Below are 20,180 nucleotides of genomic sequence, written 5' to 3'. Positions count from 1 at the left end.
CCCTCCAGGGGAGCTGATCTCTTCCCCTGACAATCTTCAGTCGTAATCCTAGATCTCCAGTCACTGTCTGGTGGCTGGCAACCCAATGGCAAGGGGAACCAGAGTTGTGGGAGAGAAGATATCAGCTGGTCAGTGTAGTTCATAGGCATCTGGAGAGCCACCATTTGGCCACCCCCGCCCTATGGGGACGCCATAAGTCAACTGGAAATTGAAGAAGAAGAAGAAGAAGAAGAGTTGGTTCTTATATGCCGCTTTTCCCTACCCGAAGGAGGCTCAAAGCGGCTTCCTGTCGCCTTCCCTTTCCTCTCCCCACAACAGACACCCTGAGAGGGAGGGGAAGCTGAGAGAGCCCTGATATTACTGAAGAAGAAGAAGAGTTGGCTCTCATATGCCGCTTTTCTCTACCCGAAGGAGGCTCAAAGTGGCTTACAGTCCCCTTCCTCTCCCCACAACAGGCACCCTATGGGGTAGGTGAGGCTGAGAGAGCCCTGATATCACAGCCCGGTCAGAACAGATGGCACTTTCCACCCCCAAAACATTTATGAACCACCTTGGTACCTACAAGAACTCAAGGAGGCTTACGGTAGAAACGCACTCATTTAAAACCAATAATGGATAACAGCTGGTAGGGTGGAAGAATTAAACCGATCAGTTCTAAACCTGAGTGGCGTGCACTCCTAAAAGAGGGCCAGGGGTACTTCCCTGGGAGATTTCTTCACAGTTGTGGGGCTGCCACTGAAAAGGCTTGCTGTGTATACCCACCGGATGAGCTTTGCTGGTCAACAGGATCTCCAAGAGGGCTTTTCTCCACGGCCTTAGCTATTCAGGCAGGAATGTCCATACCCTCAGCTCTTCCGTGCGCCCATTTTTGAAGCATATCTCAAAACCCTCCTTAGATCCGGCTGACCTTCATGTGGGTTCTGACCCCTGAGGTTTTCTTTTTGTTTATGCCAGCCCCTTATTTGTTATCTCTAGGGCCAGATCGCCCAAAGGTCGTCCCCAAGAGAGCACGAAGAAAGAACCGTTAACGCAATGCACATAGAAACACTTTTTATTAATTTGTTAATAACAGATAAGCAATAAGCATAGTTATTCTTTTTTTTTCCATGCTAAATTTTATTTTTTATTCTTTTCCTTCCAGAGTGCCTGGATAGACGGGGATGAGGGAAGGGTCGAAATCATGCAAGATTTAACAGAGAGCTCACCAGAGGCACGGCAAGCTACTCACGCGACGATTTACAAAGTTATTGTCCTTTAAAAAATAAAGAATATACGTGTAAATGGAAGGACACTATTTTGTCTGACCTGTACCCCCCCCCATCCCCCCAAAAAAGAAATGTCAAGGGCTGCAACTTGAGTTTGGTATTCTAGTGGCAAGTTGTAATCATGACTGGGGAAAGACGACACAAGCCCCTCTGAAAACCCATTTGCAGGGGGGCTTACTTGGGCTTAGAAGGGGCAGGGGGATCTCGCGTCTTCCCACTCTGGCCAGTGTGTGCAGCTGAAATCAACAGAAGGTGGATTTTTATTGCTGATCAATTAAGGACTACAAAAAGGGTATCCTAAGCGGATAGCGACAGAACTACAAATGAGGGCGTGGTGTGTATTTACACTGCGGTGATAGCTCACGGATGGCCAAGTCTGATACGAGCCAGGAGCCATCTTGGCATCCCAAAAGACAACAGAAAAGAGAATCTGAGGGATGGAGGGAGACGTCAATCGGCAGGCGTGAGAAACAGGCTAAAACTCTTGATACTGCTTAATATATCCGTACCGATCTACCTTTCAAAAGACAAAACATGCCCTCTCTGCTCATCTGTCAGAAGCGCCAATCAAAACACCCCTCTTCTCTGGCCCTGACGCCATTTTCATTTTTACGATAGAGACTTAGATAGAGAGGAAAATAAGGCCCGAATTGTGTAATCAGAGTTAAAACACTAACGATCATGGCTTTTTTCTAATATTGTACAGTCCTATCTGTTAATTTTATATACCATTTGACAACTTTTAAATCCTTTTTATCAGTTTTATATTCCCATTTTAACTGATTTTATATACAGCTGTTAATTTGTTTGAAATGGCCAATGGTAAACCGAACTGAACGTTTTCATTTTCATGAAAGAGCCCTTGCGCTTTGAACAACGGGCAAGACAGGCAGAGATTCAATAGGTGTGGCCTTCTCTCCTGTCAGTGTGTGCCACAGATGGGCATACCTGTTGGGTTTCCAGGACAGCAGTGGCACACTCCTTAGTCTCAGGCCTAGGTTCATGTTTCGGGTTGGCCTCTCACAGCCAACAAATGTTGATTTTACAGGCATGGTGAGGAATGGAAGAGAAGCACACACAAAACGGTGGGCGATGAAGCTGTGCATTTGGGGATGTTCAGTATCTGCCCTTCACTCTTCTCCTAGGTTGAAAGAGTGTGCCCAGCGCCCTGGTTCAGGTCTGAAATGAAGTTAGGCCATATCTGCATTCCAAATTCTGGCAGTCTTCCAAATTCATACCCCCAATTTCTAAAGATTAGAAGTAGTTCATAGATCAACCGAGATGAATTGTGGTTGGGTCCACTGCGCCCTCAAATTTGCATTTGGGGTTTGCAGATTTTTTAGAATTTGAGTTGGTTTCAACCCTCATTTGTTCACACCTTTTCCTGTCTCCTCCTGCCCACCACAGATTTCCCAAGAACCCTGCTGTACCTGGCTGGTCAGCCTCAGGGCTAGGAGGCCAAGAGAGCTAATGAGGCACGTTTACAAATGACCATCGAGGTACATATTTTTCCTAACACTTACAACTGATGAAAGCAGGGATGCAATAAAAGCCAGATACCATTGTATTATCCCCTCACAACCCCTTTTTAGTAAAGTGACTTCTGGAAATATAGATTTGATATATATATACACAGAGAGAAAGAGAGAGGGAGAGACATACACACGAGACACTGTCAAAAGTCGTTAACTGGATGGTTCGCTCCTCCCTGTGTGATAACCCGGCACACACACGTATGCAGAGTACGGCTCCTCGCACGAATTGCGTTTGGAGTCGCAGAAGGGTCTCCTTGCATCTGTGCCCCGTGGATAATTTAGGAAAAGCAAACGGAAAGAGAGGCGCTCAGAGGACTGTCGACTCAGAGGGAAGAGGAGCAAAACGCAGAGAGATTTCTTTACACGGTAGATTCCCTCCTCCCCCTGTTCGTTACACAAACGGACCCCAGAGTCCAGCAACTGCCTCTGAATCGCTGCCTAGAATGCACTTTTGCGGGTTAAAATAAGAAGAAGATGGCCTCGGTAGAGGACGGAGCCTGGATCACATGAATCTCCTCTTCAGTAGAAGCAGAACAACTCTGAGTGTGGTAAAGGTAAAGGTATCCCCTGTGCAAGCACCGAGTCATGTCTGACCCTTGGGGTGACGCCCTCCAGCGTTTTCTTAGCAGACTCAATACGGGGTGGTTTGCCAGTGCCTTCCCCAGTCATGACCGTTTACCCCCCAGCAAGCTGGGTGCTCATTTTACCGACCTCGGAAGGATGGAAGGCTGAGTCAACCTTGAGCCGGCTGCTGGGATTGAACTCCCAGCCTCATGAGCAAAGCTTTCAGACGGCTGCCTTACCACTCTGCGCCACAAGAGGCTCATCTGAGTGTGGTAACACCCCTTTAAGACTGACAAAGTTGTATTCCTGATCTTGGTCTCAAAGGGGCCGCTGGGCTCAAACTTGGTTCTGCTGCTTCAGACGGACCCAGCCACTCACCGGAATTTATCTTCAGCAACAGGGTTAGACGTCCGCAGCAGCGATCCGAGGCGCACTTGGGAGGAAATTCTGCCAAGCTCTATGGGGTTACTTCCAAGTATATACACACAGCATGGGGCAGACAACAAGGAAGTGGCGTTTTGCACACAGGAATCATTGGCAGGGAGGGTCAAGAACTGGGGGAGGGGGGGGGAGGCTGGAGAGTTGCCTCCAAACCACAGTTCTTAGGGCTGGCACCCCCTTCAAGAATTCCTCATCAATCAAATCCGGGGGGTTCAGAGAATTCAGCATTTGGTTCATTAATTAAATCTAGGTGTGCATACAGCCAGCAGTTCAAGGTCGGGGGCGTGCAAGGGCCACTCCTTCTGTGGAACTGGGCAACTGGGAAAATAAATCAGCGGGGCTTCACAGGGGCTTACCTCCAAGGAAATGTCTGGGATTTCAACCTATTCAGACAGAAAGGGCCTTCACTCTTACCTAATGGCCTCCTCTGAGCAGCAGGATGCAGATGACAAGAGGAGCTGCACATGAGACCTCAGGGATCTGACCCCTTTCCCCCAAGCGGCGGCTGGATGGGTGTGGGGGGTTCTTTCTTTACATGGAGAAGGACTAAAAAGGGGAACTTGCTGCCAGCTGGCCACAGGAATAAACAGCTTTAAATGGGGATTAGAAAGATTCGTAGAGGAAAAATTTATCAATGTCTACTGGTCTTGGTGACTGAGATGAACCTCCACATTTAGAGGCACCAAATCCCTGAATCCCAGGGCCAGGAGGCAGCATCAGGGGAAGGCCTCAGCCCCCATGCCCTGTTGCTTTCTATAAGACGCCAAGCAACATGGGCACTCCCTGGTCTGACCCAGCAGGGCTCTCCTGATGTCCTTAGGAAGGCCTCGGCCTCCCTGCCCTGTGGCTGGCCCTACAGAGGAACTGGCTGGCCCCTGGGTGAGATGGGAGGCTGGACTGGATGGGCCCTCCCTGGTCTGACCCAGCAGGGCTCTCCTGATGTCCTCAGGAAGGCCTCGGCCTCCCTGCCCTGTGGCTGGCCCTCCAGGGGAACTGGCTGGCCCCTGGGTGAGACGGGAGGCTGGACTGGATGGACCCTCCCTGGTCTGACCCAGCAGGGCTCTCCTGATGTCCTTAGGAAGGCCTCGGCCTCCCTGCCCTGTGGCTGGCCCTGCAGAGGAACTGGCTGGCCCCTGGGTGAGACGGGAGGCTGGACTGGACGGGCCCTCCCTGGTCTGACCCAGCAGGGCTCTCCTGATGTCCTCAGGAAGGCCTCGGCCTCCCTGCCCTGTGGCTGGCCCTCCAGGGGAACTGGCTGGCCCCTGGGTGAGACGGGAGGCTGGACTGGATGGACCCTCCCTGGTCTGACCCAGCAGGGCTCTCCTGATGTCCTTAGGAAGGCCTCGGCCTCCCTGCCCTGTGGGTGGATCTCCAGAGGAACTGGCTGGCCCCTGGGTGAGACGGGAGGCTGGATGGGCCCTCCCTGGTCTGACCCAGCAGGGCTCTCCTGATGTCCTTAGGAAGGCCTCGGCCTCCCTGCCCTGTGGCTGGCCCTCCAGAGGAACTGGCTGCCCCCTGGGTGAGATGGGAGGCTGGACTGGAGGGACCCTCCCTGGTCTGACCCAGCAGGGCTCCCCTGATGTCCTTAGGAAGGCCTCGGCCTCCCTGCCCTGTGGCTGGCCCTGCAGAGGAACGGGCTGGCCCCTGGGTGAAACAGGAGGCTGGACTGGAGGGACCCCTGGTCTGACCCAGCAGGGCTCTTCTGAGGGTCTTCTCAGGTGAAGGCCTCAGCCTTCCTGCCCTGTGGCTGGCCCTCCAGGGGAACTGGCTGGCCCCTGGGTGAGATGGGAGGCTGGACTGGACGGGCCCTCCCTGGCCTGACCCAGCAGGGCTCCCCTGATGTCCTTAGGAAGGCCTTGGCCTCCCTACCCTGTGGCTGGCCCTCCAGGGGAACTGGCTGGCCCCTGGGTGAGACAGGAGGCTGGACTGGATGGGCCCTCCCTGGCCTGACCCAGCAGGGCTCCCCTGATGTCCTTAGGAAGGCCTCGGCCTCCCTGCCCTGTGGCTGGCCCTGCAGAGGAACGGGCTGGCCCCTGGGTGAAACAGGAGGCTGGACTGGAGGGACCCCTGGTCTGACCCAGCAGGGCTCTTCTGAGGGTCTTCTCAGGTGAAGGCCTCAGCCTTCCTGCCCTGTGGCTGGCCCTCCAGGGGAACTGGCTGGCCCCTGGGTGAGATGGGAGGCTGGACTGGACGGGCCCTCCCTGGCCTGACCCAGCAGGGCTCCCCTGATGTCCTTAGGAAGGCCTTGGCCTCCCTACCCTGTGGCTGGCCCTCCAGGGGAACTGGCTGGCCCCTGGGTGAGACAGGAGGCTGGACTGGATGGGCCCTCCCTGGCCTGACCCAGCAGGGCTCCCCTGATGTCCTTATTAAGGCCTCGGCCTCCCTGCCCTGTGGCTGGCCCTGCAGAGGAACTGGCTGGCCCCTGGGTGAGACAGGAGGCTGGACTGGATGGGCCCTCCCTGGTCTGACCCAGCAGGGCTCCCCTGATGTCCTTAGGAAGGCCTCGGCTTCCCTGCCCTGTGGCTGGCCCTCCAGAGGAACTGGCTGGCCCCTGGGTGAGACAGGAGGCTGGACTGGATGGGCCCTCCCTGGTCTGACCCAGCAGGTCTCCCCTGATGTCCTTAGGAAGGCCTCGGCCTCCCTGCCCTGTGGCTGGCCCTCCAGGGGAACTGGCTGGCCCTTGGGTGAGAAGGGAGGCTGGACTGGATGGACCCTCCCTGGTCTGACCCAGCAGGGCTCCCCTGATGTCCTTAGGAAGGCCTCGGCTTCCCTGCCCTGTGGCTGGCCCTCCAGAGGAACTGGCTGGCCCCTGGGTGAGACAGGAGGCTGGACTGGATGGGCCCTCCCTGGCCTGACCCAGCAGGGCTCTCCTGATGTCCTTAGGAAGGCCTCAGCCTCCATGCCCTGTGGCTGGCCCTCCAGGGGAACTGGCTGGCCCCTGGGTGAGATGGGAGGCTGGACTGGATGGGTCCTCCCTGGTCTGACCCAGCAGGGTTCTCCTGGCCTCTCTGCCCTGTGGCTGGCCCTCCAGGGGAACTGGCTGGCCACTGTGTTAGATGGAAGGCTGGACTAGTTGGACCTTCCCTTGTCTGATCCAGCAGGGCTCTCCTGAGGTTCTTATGAAGTTCTCTTGGCCCTCCAGTAGAACCAGCTGGCCCCTGTGTGAGACAGGATGCTGGACTAGATGGACCCCTCATGGTCTGGCCCAGCAGGGCTCCCCTGATGTTCTTATGAGGGCCTCAGCATTTCTGCCCCTTTAATGGCCCTCCAGGGGAACTGGCTGGCCCCTGTGTGAGACAGGAAGCAGGACTGGATGGGCCCTCCCTTGTCTGGCCCAGCAGGGCTCCCCTGATGTCCTTATGAAGGCCTTAGCATCCCTGCCATTACTGGCCCTCCAAGGGAACTGGCTGACCCCTGTGTGAGACAGGAGGCTGGACTGGATGGACCCTCTCACTGGTCTAATCCAGCAAGACTATCCTGATGTTCTTAAATAGGCAAGTGTCAATTTAGAAGGGGAAGACAGACAGACAGACAGAAGAGGAGTACCTAAAAGAGCTTCCAAGTGGTCAGGGCCTCTTTCAAAAATAATTTGGAAGGTCTCAAGCCAAAGATTTCTCGGTAAAACTAATCATCCGGCAGTGGTCCTAACAGCTCCTTTGATCACCCTCACAAACACCGGAGAGTTGCTTTGGCCCAGATCGGGGTGTCTGCTGGAAAAGGAGGGTGCCAGACTAGCCCCAAATCTGACCTGTCTGCGAAACGGGGAACAGAAGAGACCATTATAGCTTTCCTGCCAACTACCGGAGGGTTAGTGTTAATATGTTGTCAACAAGGCACTGGGGCTCAATCGAGTCAGGGAAGGAGAGATGAGCGAACGAACCAAAGAGCAGTCTTGGGTTATTTGAAGAGCCAGGGAACAGCGGAGGAGGAGGAGGAGGAGGAGGAAGAGGAGAAGCAGAACTCTCTCTGGGACTCTTAGGACTGCATCTCTGCCCGCAGCATCCAAGGGAACCAGCAGCAGAACAGTAACCTGCAGGAAGCAAAGCAGAACGGGGGCATGTTCCTCTCACAAACAGCGGTGAATCAGGAAGGCCAGGGATGAAAGAGGAGAAACAGAAAGGACTGTTGTATTTCATACTCTGCTTTTCATACCTGAAGGAGTCTCCAAGCAGCTTACAATGGCCTTCCCTTCCTCTCTCCATAACAGCCACCCTGAGAGGTCGGTGAGTCTGAGAGAGCTCTGAGAGAACTGTGAGTGGCCCAAGGTCACCCACCTAGCTGCATGTGGAGGAGGAGTGGGGAATCGAGCCCAGATTAGAGGCTCCCAAATACTACACCAATGGGGCCACTAGGTTTTGAAGGAAGATGGAAGGTTACCGTCTCCAGGTTGGATATTTTGGGGTGGAACTCTGGAGAAGGTGGGGGATTGGAGAGGGGAAGGATTTCAACGGGGTTCAATGCCACAGAATACGCCTTCCTCAGCAGCCATTTTCTCCAGGGAACTGAGCTCAGTTATCTGGCATAGCAGGAGGTCTCCAGTTGCATCCTGTAGCTTGGAAACCCTAGGGAGGTCCCCCCCCCGTCCTTTTTACCTAGAGATGGAGTTTTCGGACGTGATGTCTTTGGGGGTCCTGACTGCCGTGAAGCTGCGCTTTGGCTGGGAAACTGTTGGAGAGAGAAAAAGGTGACAGGGGTGGGCAAGTATGGAAATTGAAAATGCATTGGGTGCAAACTTACCACTTTGCTCTGGTAATACCTCATTTCAAGTACTCTGGTTTTGGGGACCATAACTGAAGAATGATGTACAGAATGTGGAGCGTGTCCAGAAGAGGGCAACAAAGATGGTGAGGGGTTTGGAGACCAAGTCCTATGAGGAAAGGTTGAGGGAGCTTGGTCTGTTTAGCCTGGAGAGGAGGCGACTGAGAGGTGAAACGATAACCGTCGTCAAGTACTTGAGGGGCTATCATAGAGAACACGCGGCAGAGTTGTTTTCTGTTGCCCCAGAGGGACAGATCAGAACGAATGGGATGAAATTAATTCAAAAGAAATTCCGTCTAAACAGCCGGAAGAAGTTCCTGATAGTGAGAGCAGTTCCTCAGTGGAACAGGCTTCCTCGGGAGGTGGTGGGTTCTCCATCTTTGGAAATTTTTAAACAGAGGCTAGAGAGCCATCTCACAGAAATGCTGATTGTGTGAACTTAAGTGGGTGTAAGTGGGTGGGCAGAAGAGTTTGTGTCTGAGCTTGGCTCTCGTGGCCCTTTATTGCATGCCCAGCGAAATGCCCATCACCACTTTGGGGTCAGAAGGCGAATTTCCTCCAGACCAGACTGACCAGGGATTGGGGGGGGGGGGTATTATCTGGACATGGAATTGGTGTCACTGTGGGTAGGTAGGTAGTTGTGAATTTCTTGCATTCTGCAGAGGGTTGGACTAGGTGACCCTGGAGGGCCCTTCCAACTCTGTGATGCCAGGTGCATGATGGACGGGCTCATTCTAGTGTTTGGGATACCTTGATTAATGATTTCTTGACTGGTAAACAGCAATTAAACTGAGCTTTAGCCATGAATCTTGTCTCGAGGTCTGGCTAAGTTTTGCTGTTCATTCAAGACCCAGCCTGCTATTTCTGTAAGCTTTGTCACTGTTTATTAAAACCACCTTGTAAGCAAACCTGGATCGTCCATGCCATTTCACTGGGATTTCTGCAAACCTAGAGCTCCTGGCCAGAGTCCCAACAGAAGGGGGGAGAGATCCTGGACCCCACGCTTTGTGATCAGTCGCCTTTCACCCCCAGGCCGATCTCTCCCTACCCAACTGTGCTTGCAAAAAATCAAAATGATCTGCTGAAATGAAATCTTTCCCCACCAGTGGTGGAACATTTTCCTTCTAACTTACAACGCCAATCCTCCCTTTTGCTTCTTCCAGATTACTCTGCAGAGTTCTCAATTTTTAGGTTTTCTATTCTAAAGGCTCCTGTGCCTTTCACAGGAATTCAGCAAGGGAATCATTTCCCCCCCCCCTCCCCGGATTGACGCTTTTGCATTTGGAGGAAAAGATCCACTGGCTGAATTCCTGCTTACAGCACCGCTCAGATAAGTGGACAAGTCCTGCCGGCAGAACAGCCCTGCTTGCTGAATCATTGCGGAAAAGAAAGAAAGGACAAAAATAATGGCAAAGAAAATCCAGAGTGTACCTACTAGTGACTTGGTGAACCTTCTTGGCAGAAGTGCCGTCCCCCTGTGCGTCCTTGGGGCCCCCAGTCCTGCCACAGAGAAAAACACAGTTAGCACACCCTCTCTGTGCAGCCCGAAGGTCAAGAGCAGATCTCATGGCCTCCGTCCTCAGGACCTGACCCGGGTTATTATAATAAATAATACTGTCATTAAAGTGGACCTCCTTTTGCTCTGCTTCATTATTACAATAACACCCAAGGCCACTTGCAGACGAAAGACAGGAACGAAACAACAATCTGTATTATAAATTATAAATTATAAAACCGCCCTGAGCCTCCGGGGAGGGCGGTATAGAAGTATGATAAATAAATAAATAAATAAATAAATAAATGGCAAGGGGGAAAAAACCCGACAATAAGAATGCAAAGAAACAGTATGTCATTTCAGTGTTAAACCTACGAATGAACATACTAAGCTTCATCTAACTTACTGCAATTTTATCGCTCAGGGTGGTCTACATCAGGGGTAGTCAACCTGTGGTCCTCCAGATGTTCATGGACTACAATTCCCATGAGCCCCTGCCAGCAAATGCTGGCAGGGGCTCATGGGAATTGTAGTCCATGAACATCTGGGGGACCACAGGTTGACTACCTCTGGTATACATGATTTCCCCCCTCCTCCATTCTCTCCTTACAACAACCCTGTGGGGTTGGCCTGGCTGTGTTAGACAAAGAACAAGTGGCCCAAATTTGCAATATATTTGGCCTCAAGAGGTGAGTCTAGCCTATCAATAATATTAATAATAATAAATAATTTATTGAAGTAAGTTTATTGTTTTATCCATAAATTAATAAATTTAGTCTTATATCCCTCTCTTCTCAGTAAACACAGGGCAGGTAACATCAGATAAAACAATACAAATTGTATGTATGTATGTATGTATGTATAGGGCCTCTTGTGGCGCAGAGTGGTAAGGCAGCCGTCTGACAGCTTTGCCCATGAGGCTGGGAGTTCAATCCCAGCAGCCGGCTCAAGGTTGACTCAGCCTTCCATCCTTCCGAGGTCGGTAAAATGAGTACCCAGCTTGCTTGCTGGGGGGTAAACGGTCATGACTGGGGAAGGCACTGGCAAACCACCCCGTATGGAGTCTGCCATGAAAACGCTGGAGGGCGTCACCCCACGGGTCAGACATGACTCGGTGCTTGCACAGGGGATACCTTTACCTTTACCTTTATGTATGTATGTATGTATGTATGTATGTATGTATGTATGTATGTATGTATGTATCTATATCATCTATATTATCTATATTACAAGTTGACAATTAAATTAAGAAGATTTTCATAGAATCATAGATTCATAGAGTTGGAAGGGACCATATAGGCCATCTAGTCCAACCCCCTGCTCAACGCAGGATCAGCCCAGAGCATCCTAAAGCATCCAAGAAAAGTGTGTATCCAACCTTTGCTTGAAGACTGCCAGTGAGGGGGAGCTCACCGCCTCCTTAGGCAGCCTATTCCACTGCTGAACTACTCTGACTGTGAAAAATTTTCCCCCTGATATCTAGCCTATATCGTTGTACTTGTAGTTTAAACCTATTACTGCTTGTAAAATTATTAAAATTATTACAATTATATTAAAGCGGACTATTATATAACAGGGCTTGAAACTCCTATGCGTGGTGTATTTCTGGATCACTCAGAATAAACTCTGTACATGTTTATAGGCATATATTAACCATTCCCCACATTCTTGGCGTGCAAAATGACCCAGCCCACCTCTGGACTCTGGAGGGAGGGGCAAAGACTCCGTGCTTCGCAGGGCAGGTGAAATAGCGGACGCCAAAGACGGAGCCATCATGCTTGCCCGTGGGTTTGTCGAGTTCGATACCAAACCAGTAGCCTGAGAAGAGAAGAAAGGCGAAAAGAAGAACTGTCAGAATGTTTGCAGTTCAGTCTCTATGAGGGAAAGAGTTGTTCATCATAGACTGAAGTCAGATGTGTCCCTTTTTTATGGGTCAAGCTGAAAACTCAGAAAAGGTCCAGGACCTTTTAGTTCAGCAGTGGAATTGGCTGCCTAAGGAGGTGGGGAGCTCCCCCTCACTGGCCATCTTCAAGCAGGGGCTGGACAGATCCTTCTCCTGGATGCTGGAGGCTGATCCTGCACTGAGCAGGGGTTGGACTAGATGGCCTCTATGGCCCCTTCCCACTCTAGGATTCTATTTGTCTAGTTCAGCAGTGGAAGGGGCTGCCTAAGGAGGTGGGGAGCTCCCCCTCACTGGCCGTCTTCAAGCAGCGGCTGGACAGATCCTTCTCCTGGATGCTGGAGGCTGATCCTGCTCTGAGCAGGGGGTGGGGCTAGATGACTCCTTCTAACTCTAGGATTCTATTACATAGAAAAAGGTTAGGGAGCAACTCTGGCTTCAGAATTTCCAGGAGATTTGGGGGCTATGTCAGGATAGAGTAGGGCTTGGGGATGGGTGAAGCTCATCAGGAATATGATGCCACTCTAGGACTTCCATTTTTCCTAGACTCTATGGTATCCCTCCCAAGCCAGCCTCCAAAGCTGCTATTGACCCCAGAGGAACTGAACCTGTAATCTGGATATCAGATGTAATTTCAGAAGAAATACAGGCCCCATTGTTGCTTAGCCTAGACCAGGAGGACAAGGGAGAAGGTCCTGAGGTGACTTTTTTAAAAGTAGCAATGAAAAATCCATTCTGCCAGATCCTTCCCTCTTTGTAGCTGGTCACAATGCCTCTCAGGTGGCCGGATACCCAATCCCATCCCGCTTATTTACCTGGCGCAAAGTCCGTTTTCCCGTAGAAGCGGATGACACCCTGTTTCTGACCCGCCACCATGACCTGGTCCCCGATTTCAATCTTCAGTCCTTCGCGGTCCAGGCTGCCAACAGACAAGGACTTCTTCCTGAGAGCTGGGGGAGGCACAAGGAACAGGAATGAGAGGGACGGCCAAGAACCGGTGTTCCCGGAACGGAGATTTCGATCAGACGTTAGGAGAAATGTCTTAATGGCAAGAGCAGTGTGACAGCAGAGCCTGTGCCCCGGAAGGGAGTTTGGCTGTCCCTCGTCAGGACTAGCACATTGATATCCTCAGGAACTCACAAGACGCTCACGCCCCCGTTTTAATCTTCATGAGGATCCAGTGAGGTTTACTAGGTGGAAAGAAAGTGGGGTCAACCAAGTGAGCTTTATGGCTGAGTGTGAATGTGAATCCAGGTCTCTCAACCTCTGGTCCAATACTGTAAGTCCTGAGTCCTAGTTCTGGATTTTCTACTGTGAGAAGGAAATTCCAACTCCATAATTCTGTGATTCTTTGTTCGATCTATACAGAGCCTCTTGTGGTGCAGGGTGGTAAGGCAGCAGACATGCAGTCTGAAAGCTCTGCCCATGAGGCTGGGAGTTCGATCCCAGCAGCCAGCTCAAGGTTGACTCAGCCTTCCATCCTTCCGAGGTCGGTAAAATGAGCACCCAGCTTGCTGGGAGGTAAAACAGTAATGACTGGGGAAGGCACTGGCAAACCACCCCGTATTGAGTCTGCCATGAAAACGCTAGAGGGCGTCACCCCAAGGGTCAGACATTGTACAGCGGATACCTTTACCTTTACCTTGTTCGATCTAACATGGACTAAGAAGAAGAAAAAGAAGCAGCTTACAATTGCCTTCCCTTCTTCTCCCCACAACAGACACAGGTGGGGCTGAGAGAGCTCTTGACTGCTCTATGAGAACAGCACTACTGAGACTGTGACTAGCCCATGGTCATCCAGCTGATGCATGTGGAGGAGCAAGGAATCAAGCCGGCTCACCAGATTAGAAGCCACAGCTCTTAATCACTACACCAACACCACCACCACCACCACCACCACCACCGACAATAATAATAATAATAATAATAATAATAATAATAATAATAATAATAATAATAATAATAATAATAATAATAATAGGCATTTATATAATTATTCAACTCAGCCATGCACACTTGAGCATGTTGTTCCCAAGACCTGGCAATCTACCTTGTAAAAATGTTGCCAAGAGAATCCCATGGTACAGCTCTCAAACAAGGTCAATATGGTGCCCAGTATGCCCCTCAGGCCAGGAGGTCCCCAACAAGTGACTGGGCAGGAGCAAGGACCTGCTGCAAGTAGCCCTGGATTTAACGATATGCCTGGGGCAAATCCAGCAAGGACCCCAAGGTGAGGATGCTGCCAATGGTGAAAGCAAGATGAAGACGCCCCAAAGAGTAACTAGGGATGTTAGAGGTCTGACTCAAGGAACATTGGAAATGGTCAAAAGAGAAATGGTCAGGTTGAACTCTGACCTCCTTGGCATCAGTGAATTACGTTGGACAGATGATGGTTTCTTTCAGTCGGAGGATTTTACCATCTACTATTCAGGACAGAATTCCATAAGAAGGAATGGCATGGTTTTCATGCAAGCAAAAAAATTTCTCAAGCAGTGGAAAGTATTTTGCCGATCCATGATCAAATCGTGACAGTTTAGATTTGTGCCAAGCCACTAAATATCACAGCTGGCCAAATATACACTCCCACAACTGATGCAACAGAGGTCGAAATTGAAGACTTGTATATCGCCATTCAAGACACTCTAAAATAGTACCCAAGAAGGAAGTCATTTACATAATGGGTGACTTTAATGCAAAATAGGTGACTTTAATGCAAAAAATGACTTTAATGCACACAAGCAGAGAGAGACATTACTGGCAACTTTGGACCTGGAGAAAGGAACGATGCAGGTGATCATCTGGAACAATTCTGCCATGAAAATCAGTTTCACATCATGACCACTAGGTTCAAAAAGCATAAACGTCACCTATACACTTGGATATCCCCCAATGGGCTACACTGGAACCAAATCGACAATATCTTATGCAGCCAGTGATGGTCCAGTTCAATCCTTGTGGTCAAAACATATCCAGGTGCTGATTGTGGTTCAGATCATGAACTGTTACTGGCTAAAATCAAAACAAAACTCTGCAACATCAAGGAAACATCAGGGTTAAGGAAGTTCGATGTAAATAAAATTCTGCTCACATTTGCAGTGGAGGTGAAAAATCAATTTCGGCTATTGGATGCAACAGAGAAGATGCCTGATGAACTGTGGCAGGAAATTCAATCAACTGTTGTTGAAACAGCAGTTAAACCCATACCGCACAAGAAGCCAGAAAAAAGACCAAAATGGCTCTCAGATGAAACTATACGAATAGCTGAATGTAGAAAAGCAGCAAAAACCACAGGCAAAAAGGAGGAAGCAAGAAAATTAAATGCAGCAAGAATAGACAGTGAAGCTTATTGGAATCAGAAATGCAAGCAGTTAGAAGAAGATTACAAAAAGGGACACGTGAGAAATGCTGTTGCACAAGTAAAGAGGTTCCAAATGTCATTTGCTGCTCGCAAAAGCATTATCAAAGATAGACAGGGGAAGGAACTGACTGACCAACAAAACATCAAGTACAGCTGGTGGAAATACACAGAAGAACTGTATGCATGGAGAACAGAAGTTCGCTCTCTTCAAAATGAAAAAGAAGTAGAAATAAAACCTGAACTGGTCATTCTTAAGGAGGAAGTTGAACAGGCCTTGAGTTAATTGTCAAACAAGGCCTCAGGCATTGACATCATACCCATGAAACTGCTGAGATGTGTCCCAATCAAAACCCTTACAGCTTAGTGCAAGAACATCTGGGAATCTAATAACTGGCCAGGGAAGTGGAAACGATCTATGTTCATCCCTGGCCCCAGAGAAGCGCGTCGGACCTCAACAAGGGCCAGAGCCTTCTCGATCCTGGCCCCCACCTGGTGGAACGAGCTCCCTGAGGAGATCAGACCCCTGCCCGAACTTCCACAGTTCTGCAGGGCCTGCAAGAGGGAGCTCTTCCACCAGGCATTTGCTTGAGGCCGACCGACTCAGAACACCTGCTGGTCCCCCAGACACCTGCCCATGACTCTCCCAAAGTTACTGTTAATTGGTATTATATTATAACTGTGGTTTTGCAATCTTTTGATGTTTTTTAAAAGTTGTTTTGATGTTATGTAATATTCTATGTAAGTTATAATGTTCTGTGTAAACCGCCCAGAGCTGCAAAGAAATGGGCGGTATAGAAATATAAATAAATAAATAAATAAATAAATAAATAAATAAATAAATAAATAAATAAATAAATAAATAAATATCCCATTAACAACAAAAGGTGACTTGAAAAGCGGTTCCATACAATAACCCTCATTTCTCATGCTAGTAAGACCCTGCTTAAAATAATACAACAATGCATAGCAACAACCATTGAAATAGAATTACTAGGATTCCAGCTGGCTTTCAATGGGGGTGTGGCATTCATGATCATAAAGCAAACCTGTGCTGGATTTTGGAAAAGTCACAGGAATATCAGAAGGATGTCTACATCTGCTCTATTGACTACAAAAAAAGCTTTTGATTGTGTGGATCACAACCAATTGTGGGAAGCCCTGCAAAATTTGGGGGACATTATAACAAACTGATGCAGTCACTGTAAGCAAACCAAGAAGCCACTGTACGTACACCATTTGGTGACACCGGCTGGTTCAAAATAGAGAAAGGAGTGCGCCAAGATTGTATTCTCTCCCCCTTCCTGTTTAACGTGTCTGCTGAGATCATTATGGGAGAGATTGAACTCAAAGAATCAAAGATTGGAGGGATACTAAGGAAGGTCTAGAACAGCTGATTATAAAGGTAAATGAAGTAAGAAGGAAATTTGGCCTTTTCTTAAACACTAAAAAGACAAAAACAATGCAAAAACCAGACCTTTCACAATGACAATTGATGGCGAGGAGATCGAATGTGCTCAAGAATTCATTTTTCTTGGATCACAAATTGATGAGGCTGGTGATCTTAGTATGGAAATAAAACGTTTAATTGCTCTGGGTCGCTCAGCAATGAAGAGCTTGAAACAGACATGGACCAGCAAGGACATGAGCCTGACTCCTAAATGGAGATGAGTTCGGTCCGTCATATTCCCAAGAGCCACTTATGGCTGTGAGAGCTGGATGATGGAAAAATTAGACAAGAGGAGAATCGATTCATTTGAACCCTGGTGCTGGAGAAGGCTTCTTTGGGTCCCCCGGACAGCAGACGTCACCAACAAGGAAAACCTGCAGCACATAAAGCCTGATCTATCACTGGGAGGCAAAACCACCAAACCCCAGCTCAGTTACTTGGCTATATCATGCGATCCAACTCAATGGAGAAAGCAATTCTGCTAGGACTGGTCAGTGGAAAAATGAAACCAGACACGATCAAAATGGACACCGGCCAGAACATTACACGACTAAATGAAGTGGTGCATCATCCTCCACTGGAAATCTTCCTTGGTCCTTCACTAGAACACCCACCCTCCTTCCTTAACCCCTCTGAGAGCTGGGAATCCTGGCTCCTGTTTCTTTTACCTTTCTTGTCCTTGTCCTTCTCTTTGCGTCCCTTTGCAGTCATGCGGGAAAAGTCCACCCGGGGAGTGCGGGGGGTCGAGGTTACTGAAGAAGGCGTCTGGTCCGTGGCTTTGGTGATCTTGGACACAGAAGCAAAGACCCCTGCAGGAGCCAGGAAGGGGAAAAACCATCAGAGCCTGGTAAGAATCAAGCAAACTTTCTACATTTCTGCAGATTTAATGTCTTCTTCCGTGGAAGGAAATAGAATTTGAGAACACAAGAGCATCAGAAGAGCCCTGCTGGATCAGACCGGTGGTCCATCCAGTCCAGAATCCGGTCTTGCACAGTGGCCATCCACTTCCTCTAGAGGTACCGAGGTCTTCCCCTGATGTTGCCTTCTGGCACCGGGATTCAGAGGTTGAACATGGAGGTTCCCTTTAGCCACCATAGCAGTCATGGGTAGACGTCTCCTGCATGAATCTATTTAATCCCCTCCTAAAACTGCCTATTCCTAAAGCCATCCTCTGGTGGTGAATCCTGCGCTTGAATCCCTCTCTGTGTAAAGTAGTCTTTCCTTGTCCCTGTCCTGACCCTACTGCCCATCAGCTTCACTGGAGGCCCCCGGAGTTCTAGCCTTTTGGGAGAGGGAGAAAAAGTTCTCTTTGCCAACTCTCTCCTCCCTGTGCATCATTTTATAAACCTCTATTACACACAGACACACACATGTCATCTCTTCTAAGCGGAAAAGTCCCAGAGTCTTCAGCTTTTCCTCCTAGGGAAGGGGCTCCAGCCCCGTCATCATCTGGGCTGCTGCCTCCCGTACTTTTTTCCCAGACACGGTGACCAGAGTGGCACACGGTACTCCAAATGAGGCCACCCCATAGTTGTATTCAGCGGGGCAACACAGTGCTGGCCGTTTTATATCAGTCCCATTCACAATAATCCCCGATACAGAGTGTGTATGTCCATGGACTACAATTCCCATGAGCCCCTGCCAGCGAATGCTGGCAGGGGCTCATGGGAATTGTAGTCCATGTACATCTGGAGGGCCGCAGTTTGACTACCCGTGTTAAAAGCTTCCACGGCTCCTACCGTGCTTCGGAGGGCAGATGAAGTAGCGGATTCCTCCCACGCTGCCGTCGTTCTTGCCGTCCGGCTCATCCAGCTCCACGCCGACCCACTGGCCGCTGGCAAACTCCGTTGTGCCGCAGAAACGCAACGTGCCCACCTGCAGAATCAGAGGAGGGTTTAGAACGTGGCCCCTGAGCACAAAAGGGCCCGATGGAACTTCCCTTGGTGGCCACCAAGCTTTTCAGAAATCAGACAGGGCCACTGTTGCATCAGGGCTTACGCGGGGCTGCCCTCATTCAAGGGGAAGGATTTTCCATGGGAGGAAGAAGAGAACTGGCAAACACATCTGAGCTTTCTGAGTCAGTGGGTGGTTCCATTCTCCCTTTGGGGTTTTCTTCTTCCCAGAAGGTGTCATTCATTTATATCCTGCCTTTCTCTGCAGAGGTGACCCAAAGCGGCTTACATCCTTCTCCTGTCCTCTGTTTTGTCCTCACAACAACCCTGTAAAGATGACTCGCCTAAGAGAATGTGTCTAGCCCCTAAGCTCAGCCAGTGAGCTTCCATGCCACAAGACAAGTTTCGAACCAGGGTCTTCCGGATACTAGTCTGACATTCCTAACCACTAAACTACACTTGCTCTCCAGTATGCCATTTGGCTCCGCCTCCTGAGCTGGCCATTTGGAGCTTGGCTCCACCTCCTGTGGCAGCCATTGTGGGGTGGCGTTCACCACGTTCTCCCCTTCTCCAAATTCCAAATGTGCTCACAGGCAAGAACAGCCCCAGATCACACATCCCCAGTCCCCAAGAAGAAGAAGAAGAAGAAGAAGAAGAAGAAGAAGAAGAAGGGAGAGGGAGAGGGAGAGGGAGAGGGAGAGGGAGAGGGAGAGGGAGAGGGAGAGGGAGAGGGAGAGGGAGAGGGAGAGGGAGAAGAAGAGCTGTTTTTTATATTCCGCTTTTTACTACCTGAAAGGGTCCCACAGCAACTTACAAACACTTTCCCCTTTCTCTCCCCACAACAGACAGAAGATGAAGAAGTTGGTTTTTATAACCCGCTTTTCACTATCAGGAGGTGCCTGACCCTTCGGCGAGGGCGGTACATAAATATAAAAAATAAAATAAATAAATAAGGAGTCTCAAGGCAGCTCACAATCGCCTTCGCTTCCCCTCCCCACAACAGACACCCTGTGAGGGAGGTGGGGCCGAGAGAACTTTGACTGGCTCCCAGCCTGTGGAGGAGGAATGGGGAGCCAAACCCAGTTCTCCCGATTAGAGCCCACTGCTCTTGACCACAATGCCACGCAGGCTCTCCCCACTGGAGTCCTTCCGGCCTCACCTTCTGCCCGTCCACAAGGACTCGGTCGCCCAGCTTGAGGCCAAGAGAGATGAGCATGAGGTTGCCGGGGATGTTGTCGTAATTGGGCAGTGTGACCTTGGGGAGGTTGCAGCTCAGCGGCACGGCGTCCAGCAGCAGCTGCTTCAGCTCCTTGGCAATCATGGCAGCCTCAGCCTTATCCAAGGTCATGTCCATCGGGTCGGGCACCACGTCTGCCGGGACCTGACCTTTGCTGTTCTGTTGGGAAGAGGGCAGAGAGAGGGGAGTCACTGGGCTGGGGGGAGCAAAGAACCCAAAGATGTCCCAGTAGAGAACATCAGGAGAGCCCTGCTGGATCAGACCAGTGAGATTCCATCTAGTCCAGAA

General features: G+C 50.1%; 1 protein-coding gene across 1 annotated transcript in view; it reads right to left on the bottom strand.

Annotated features, from left to right (window-relative positions):
* Positions 1 to 1,035: 1,035 nt before the first annotated feature.
* CLIP3 (CAP-Gly domain containing linker protein 3) overlaps positions 1,036 to 20,180 on the bottom strand; it is a 41,307-nt gene continuing 22,162 nt past the window's right edge. Inside the window, exons 7-14 of the mRNA XM_077318436.1 lie at positions 19,815 to 20,051; positions 18,503 to 18,638; positions 17,432 to 17,572; positions 12,774 to 12,908; positions 11,753 to 11,876; positions 9,999 to 10,063; positions 8,398 to 8,470; positions 1,036 to 7,835 (exon numbers count right to left, since the gene is read on the bottom strand). Coding sequence (XP_077174551.1) covers positions 7,781 to 7,835; positions 8,398 to 8,470; positions 9,999 to 10,063; positions 11,753 to 11,876; positions 12,774 to 12,908; positions 17,432 to 17,572; positions 18,503 to 18,638; positions 19,815 to 20,051 — 966 coding nt within the window. The 3' untranslated portion in view covers positions 1,036 to 7,780. The remainder of the gene's footprint in view (positions 7,836 to 8,397; positions 8,471 to 9,998; positions 10,064 to 11,752; positions 11,877 to 12,773; positions 12,909 to 17,431; positions 17,573 to 18,502; positions 18,639 to 19,814; positions 20,052 to 20,180) is intronic.

This window comes from Paroedura picta, unplaced genomic scaffold (assembly GCF_049243985.1).
Source record: "Paroedura picta isolate Pp20150507F unplaced genomic scaffold, Ppicta_v3.0 Ppicta_v3_sca21, whole genome shotgun sequence".
Classification (NCBI taxonomy): Eukaryota; Metazoa; Chordata; class Lepidosauria; order Squamata; family Gekkonidae; genus Paroedura; species Paroedura picta.
The sequence above is the reverse complement of the archived record's forward strand: the minus strand, read 5'-3'. Positions and strand labels throughout refer to the sequence as shown.